This window comes from Lissotriton vulgaris, chromosome 4_1, assembly GCF_964263255.1.
Source record: "Lissotriton vulgaris chromosome 4_1, aLisVul1.2, whole genome shotgun sequence".
Taxonomy (NCBI): domain Eukaryota; kingdom Metazoa; phylum Chordata; class Amphibia; order Caudata; family Salamandridae; genus Lissotriton; species Lissotriton vulgaris.
Window position 1 is genome coordinate 1,167,004,273 of NC_141691.1, and position 7,432 is coordinate 1,167,011,704.

Sequence of the window (7,432 nt, forward strand, 5' to 3'; positions counted from 1 at the left end):
GCAGAGATCTATTCGGCTTCTCATTAGGTGGTTGCAGTTTTCGGTTTAAACGCGCATCACAGGGCTACTGTGAGAGCCCATCGATCTACAGTCAGGCCCTTAAGAGTCAACTTGATTCATTTGTGTTACCTGCGGGTGCGGCCTTGATTCAGTACGTCGATGATCTGTTAGTAGCTGGTGACACTGAGCAAATTTGCAAAAATGCTACAGTATCGTTGTTAAAGCACCTTTGTGACTTACATCACACGGTGTCACCTTCTAAGCTACAGTATTGTTGTCAAAAAGTAACCTATTTAGGTCACTTATTGTCAAAGGAGGGAAGAAGGTTGACCCCAGAAAGAATTGCAGCAATTGCTCGAATGACTGTGCCAACAACTCAGAGAGATGTACGTGCCTTTTTAGGTATCACATCATACTGCAGACAATGGATTCCAAACTTTTCATTGTTAGCGAAGCCATTGTTAGCTCTCACGTGCAAGGATGTTCCGACTCCTTTGCCATGGACTGAAGAGTGTCAGAAAAGTTTTTCTGAATTGCGTGATGCATTGTGTTCGGCTCCTGTTTTAGGTACTCCTGATTACAGCAAGCCGTTTACACTATACGTTCACGAGAGAGAAGGTTGTGCGTTGAGTGTCTTGACGCAACAATTTGGCGGCAAACAGCGTCCATGTGCATTTTTTTCTTCGACCTTAGACCCAGTAGCTAGAGCATTACCGAGTTGTCTACGAGCGACAGCGGCAGCTGCGGTGTCCATTCGACAGTCCGCAGGTCTGGTCATGGATAATATGCTTACAGTGATGGTTCCGCATGCAGTTAACACTCTCTTGAATCGAACAAAGACTCAACATCTGACGAGCGCAAGGTTGTCTGGTTATGAGTTGACACTTTTGGCAAGTCACATACAGATAAAATGTTGTAATGTGTTGAACCCAGCAACATTGTTGCTTATTAATATGGAATCAGGTGATGTAGCGCCACATGATTGTTACTTAAGAACTGAAGAAGAGACGAAAGGTCGTATTGACCTGAAAAACACTCCATTGGCAGATCCCGATGGTACTTTGTATGTTGATGGTTCGTGCTTTAAATTGCCGAATGGTGATGTGATGACTGCGTATGCTGTAGTGACGTTGAGTACGGTTGTGGAAACTGCGAGATTGAGTCAAAATTCAGCGCAGGCGGCAGAATTGATTGCGTTAACGAGAGCGTGTGTTTTGTCTAAAGGGAAGCGAGTGAATGTGTTTACAGACAGTCAGTATGCATTTGGCGTAGCGCATAGCTTTGGTCGATTGTGGAGAGAAAGAGGATTTATGACGTCGCATGGTACGAAGATCCAACACGGACAGCTCGTGAACGATCTTTTGGATGCACTTACATTGCCTAAGCAAGTGGCGATCATTGAATGCAGCGCGCATCGAAAAGTTACAGATGATGTTGGTCGTGGTAACGCGTTTGCGGATGAGATTGCTAAGGAAACGGCCAAGAATTTGATGAGTCGAATGTATGTTACGAGTTCAGTGAGATGGCCGGCGGAGACTGGTATTTGTGAGGACACAGTTGAAAGTGTGAAAGCGATTCAGAATGAGGCTACCGAGACTGAAAAGACTAAGTGGAAAGAAAGCACGGGGAAGTTAGACACGAATGGATGTTGGGTTGATTTGTCGGAATATCAGAGGTGGATGTTACCGGATGCATATGTGCTTGCCGTTGTTACTATGGCTCATGGCACGTCACATACCAGCGCAAAAGGTATATGTAAGTTGTTGTCTCCTGTATGGAAGAATGATGGGATTGCTAAGTGTGCTGAGAGAGTGGTTAAGAATTGTATGGTATGTTTGATGTATAATCCTGGCAAGGGCACCCCCACTCCACCTGGTCATTTTGCTCCTCCTACATGTCCCTTTGAAGTTATCCAATTGGACTTCATCCATATGGAGAGATGCAATAACCTGAAATATGTTTTGGTTGTGGTTTGCGCGTTCTCCAGATGGATTGAGGCCTACCCTCTTAAGGATAATACTGCCCTGTCCACAGCAAAAGTTCTGCTCAAGGAATACTTCTCTAGGTATGGAATGCCACGGATCGTATGGTCGGATAATGGAAGTGAGTTTGTGGGAAGTGTGATGAAGAGTGTGTGTAAGGGCCTGGGAATTTGCCAAAAATTTCATAGTGCTAATCATCCCCAGTCGGCGGGTTTAGTGGAAGGGTACAATGGTACTTTGAAACTAAAACTTGCCAAGATCCAAGCGACGACTGGTTTGTCGTGGCCTGATGCATTGCCTCTAGCTCTCTTATCGACCAGGGCGACTGTGCACTCTCGAGTAGGGCTTAGCCCATACGAGATTGTGTTCGGCCGTCCTGCAAACGTTTAGGGAGTTCTGAGGCCTAAGGAGTTCGACAGTCTTGAATATCCAATGTTGATCGACTATCTTTACGATCTGACAACTAAATTGAGTTTGATTCATCAACAGGTTTTTGAAGCTCTACCGGCACAAACAGAAGGATCAGGACATCGGCTCCAACCTGGTGACTGGGTGGTCACACGCAACTTTGGGAGAAAACGTAATCTTGAGCCAAGGTTTGTGGGACCCTACCAGGTTCTGCTGGCAACAAGGACTGCAGTTCAGCTGGACGGCAGGAAGCATTGGGTGCATGCCACCCATACGAAGAAAGTCCTGCTTCCTTTGCCAGCAGATAACTGGGTAAAGACAGGAGTTGCCCCAACGGAGACCGATGCCCTTCCACGCTACGTGCCATTCAGCGATGCCCAACTTGTAGAGAACGATTACACACCTGTTGAATCATCTGAAACCTTACCTTTGTTTTCAGCATTTGAGAATTCAAGTTCTGAATTGTCATCTGAACAATCGAACACTGTATTGCCATCTGAACCGTTGTTTGAAGAGCAAACGTGACCTGGAAAGCGTTGATATTTTCTTCGATCACGTGACAAGGACTAATAAAGAATTCCCTTTTGTTTTTGAGTTCACATTACCCCCCCTCACTGTTGCTATGAACATTGTGAACATTTGCATTTTTCCTGATTTTTGAGTTCTTTTATATATATAATACGTGTGTTTCTCTTCCGTGCAGCTAGAAGATTAATATTAAGAACTGAATGTTCAATTGATTAAACCTACCATCTGGGTTGACCGTAGGGCCGTGCGGGTACCTCCTTCTGTTTAGCAGGTTTCTCACACTAGGTCGGTTACTTTTGTCGGTTTCTGGGAACTCCTGGGAACTGATAATCGCTACTCAGAACGAAGTGCGTCAAGAACGTTACGGACGGTCTTTAGAGGATGGAGTTCTCTAAGCTGTCGGAAATAGAAAGGATGTTGGCGCAAAGATCCAAAGTGCATAAGATTTTGCAAACAAACTGTTTTTTGCTTCAGGTTTTCATGCTGTTCCTAATTGTTTCTATGCTATTGGTGGGTGGAGTGTATATTGGGATTCAGTCGTTATTGCCTTCCACTTCACCTACCTCTTCTTCTCATGATCTGAATTCTGTTTCCACTATTTCTCCACATTCCTTCCATCTTCTGCCCCAACATGAACAGGTCAGACGTGCAGAATTTATGAACAATTCATTTGTCCAACTTCTGCATCAGCGTCAGTTGGTGATGAATACTACCAACTGTTGGGTGTGTGGGTTAATTCCACATACCATGGATAAGGGTATTCCGTATTTGGTTCTTCCCTATAGCTACCAGGGGTCAGCTCGAGCATTTCAAACCATGTTCCGTAGTGCACTAGATTCCTACCCCCGTCGAGAGCCACGCTCCGCAGACCTTGGTCCCGGCCCGTACCACAAGTCTTTGGCGATAGCGATTGCTGATTTAGATAGAGATATTTTTGATGCATCGCTTATTCCAGAGAAAGAGGTGCGAGCATACAAGGATCTGAGTGAGGCTGAGTATAGTATGTCAGTGGGTGATAGACAGCTTAAGAGCTCGTCTCCGATCTGGATCGTACCCCACCTAGGTCATTTTTGTCTGCAAGGTCTTGGTCGAAACCCGAGAGCTCAGCTTGGGAAGAGCGCTTGTACTGAAACGTACGTGTTACCGATGCTCTCTTCCCCTGTCTTCTTGACTGCCAAGGGTACCTATTTTGTATGTTATGATCGCGCTTATACGTGGTTGCCCCGTGACTTTTCGGGCACCTGTTATATTGCGAATCTTTTACCACCGACTTTTACAGTTGCCTCAGGCTATCACAAGACCAGAGTTGTGAGAGGCGTTATTAGCATAGAGGACACTGCCGGTCAAGAAGCAGGAGACTTCTTTAAGGGTTTCCTGCCGTTTTGGGGACCTATGGTCAATAGTAGGAACCTGAGACAGTTGACTCGTGTGGTGGAATCGACTGCTAACATAACTGCAAGTGCTCTTGGTAACCTGACAGCAGAGCTTGAGGCGGATAGACTTATGACGTTACTGAACCGTATGGTTCTAGACGTTGTTCTCGCAGATAGAGGTGGTGTGTGCAAGGTGATCCATTCGAGCTGCTGTATTTTCATACCTAATAACGCTCCAACTGTTTATCAAGCCATCTCGAAATTGCATAAAATCTCCGAGTCCATACACGTGGACGAAGGTGATTGGACGCTTCTAGGATGGTTTTGGGGTCTGATGTCGACTTGGGGTTGGAAGATTCTGATGATTGTAGGGGTTGTTGTGACGTTTTTGTTCACGTGTTGTCTTTGCGTACAGTGTGGACCTGCCTTATGTGGCCTCTGTGCTACAACGTGTATAAGAAGGCCATCTGTTACCAGAGAGACATTGATGGATAAGATAATGTTCCAGCAACATCTGAACGATCTGATGAATATCGATATTGATTCTGATATCGACTAGTGCTTGCCTACATGAGGGCAAAAGGAGCGTCTGGGGTTCCGTGAGAATCGTAATGGCGTTTTTGGTCTGATCGAATATGGGTGAGTTTGGTATCTACGAATCGCAAATGACGAGTTTAGTGGGTGTACGTGTTTTCGCTACACTACTCCAAAGGGTTCGTCTTATTTATGGGTTTCTTCATCTGAACCCTTGGGTTCCATTTTAGATACGACATCCATTTTGTTTCTTGCCCTCACGTAGCCGGCGAACGACCAATGTCCGCCTGGTGACCCTGGGACTCCCAAGCTCTTGCGGAATATGCATATCCCTATGAGTGTGTCTTTATGACTAGGGGAATGACACGGCAGAGGCAGATGGCTCCGCTCGAGGCTCATCTTGCCGTGCCGGTCTATTGTTTCAGTCTTGCATGTGCTAGGTTCGAATCCTTTGATCCTGTGATCATGCTTCCGATATTGCCCCCAAATTCTTTTCAATCTGTTGTCTGTCTTTGTTTTTCCTTGCACCTGTTTCTGTCTCTTCTCTTCGCTCATTTACAACCAGAATGGAATGTGCCTGATGGTGGGATAGCGTGCTTTTACAGTTGGGAACCGGCAGTGCTACTGTAATTATGTTCCGGGCTTCTGAAAACATGAATGCAACCCTTTTGAAGTTTACTGTGGGAACTGAGTTGTAACCTTTTGTTCGTATGTTGCGTAATGGCGAATATGTGTATAAAAGGAGCGATCCACTTTTGCAATTCGAAGCAGACTCTCAGAACCTACACTACGTTGTACTTCTAGCGATCTCTGTATCCCTGCAGTAAATAAACGCTGATCTTTGACGCCGAAGGAAGTGTCCCGTGTCTCTGTGATTTGTACGCCAGAACAGGTAGCCCACGAAGGTTTCAGGTGTTGTCCCCTGGCACCGCTGGGCCTTAGAATAGCCCAGTCCTTCAATGTGGTGGTGGATGTGGTGGTGGATGTGATGGTGGATGTGATGGTGGATGTGGTGGTGGATGTGGTGGTGATGGTGGATGTGGTGGTGGATGCGGTGGATGCGGTGGTGGTGGTGGATGCGGTGGTGGTGGATGGGGTGGTGGTTGTAGTTGATGTGGTGGTGGGTGTGGTGGTGGTGGTGGATGCGGTGGTGGTGGATGTGGTGGTGGTGGATGCAGTGGTGGATGAGGTGGTGGATGAGGTGGTGGATGTGGTGGTGGATGTGGTGGTGGATGTGGTGGTGGTGGATGCAGTGGTGGATGTTTTGGTGGATGTGGTGGTGGTGGTGGTGGATGTGGTGGTGGTGGATGCGGTGGAAGTGGTGGATGTGGTGGTGGATGTGGTGGTGGATGTGGTGGTGGATGTGGTGGTGGTGGTAGATGCAGTGGATGTGGTGGTGGTGGTGGATGTGGTGGTGGTGGATGTGGTGGATGTGGCGGTGGTGGATGTGGTGGTGGTGGATGTGGTGGTGGTGGATGTGGCAGTGGTGGATGTGGTGGTGGTGGATGTGGTGCTGGATGCAGTGGTGGATGTGGCGGTGGATGTCATTGTGAATGTGGATGTGATGGTGGATGTGGTGGTGGTGGATGCGGTGGTGAAGTGGTGGTGGATATGGTGGTGGTGGATGTGGTGGTGGATGTGGTGGTGGATGTGGTGGTGGATGTGGTGGTGGATGTGGTGGAGGAAGTGGTGGAGGTGGTGGATGTGGTGGTGGATGTGGTGGTGGATGCAGTGGATGTGGTGGTGGTGGATGCAGTGGATGTGGTGGATGCGGTGGTGGTGGATGTGGTGGTGGATGTGGTGGTGGTGGATGTGGTGGTGGATGTGGTAGTGGATGTGGTGGTGGATGTGGTGGTGGTGGATGCTGTGGTGGATGAGGTGGTGGTGGATGTGGTGGTGGATGTGGTGGTGGATGTGGTGGTGGTGGATGCGGTGGTGGATGTGGTGGTGGTGGTGGATGTGGTGGTGGTGGATGCGGTGGAAGTGGTGGATGTGGTGGTGGATGGGGTGGTGGATGCGGTGGATGTGGTGGTGGTGGTGGATGTGATGGTGGATGTGATGGGGGATTTGGTGGTGATGGTGGATGTGGTGGTGGATGTGGTGTTGGATGTGGTGGTGGATGCGGTGGATGCGGTGGTGGTGGTGGATGTGGTGGTGGATGCAGTGGTGGTGGGTGTGGTGGTGGTGGTGCATGTGGTGGTGGTGGATGCGGTGGTGGTGGATGTGGTGGATGTGGTGGTGGATGTGGTGGATGTGGTGGTGGATGTGGCAGTGGATGTCATGGTGGCTGTGGAGGTGATGGTGGATGTGATGGTGGATGTGGTGGTGGTGGGGGTGGTGGATGTGATGGTGGATGTGGTGGTGATGGTGGATGTGGTGGTGATGTGGTGGATGTGTTAGTGGTGGATGTGGTGGTTGTGGATGTGGTGAAAGTGGTGGTGGATGTGGTGGTGGAAGTGATGGTGGTGGAAGTGATGGTGGTGGGTGTGGTGGATGTGGTGGTGGTGGATGCGGTGGTGGATGAGGTGGTGGATGAGGTGGTGGATGTGGTGGTGCATATGGTGGTGGTGGATGCAGTGGTGGATGTGGTGGTGGTGGTGGTGGTGG

The 7,432-nt window shown here is 48.6% G+C and overlaps 1 protein-coding gene across 1 annotated transcript; it reads left to right on the forward strand.

Moving 5' to 3' along the window:
- Positions 1-3,299: 3,299 nt before the first annotated feature.
- LOC147723008 (endogenous retrovirus group PABLB member 1 Env polyprotein-like) lies at positions 3,300-4,850 on the forward strand. The gene has a single exon (XM_086966917.1). It carries the CDS (start codon positions 3,300-3,302, stop codon positions 4,848-4,850), a length of 1,551 nt encoding a protein of 516 aa, XP_086823043.1.
- Positions 4,851-7,432: the final 2,582 nt, after the last annotated feature.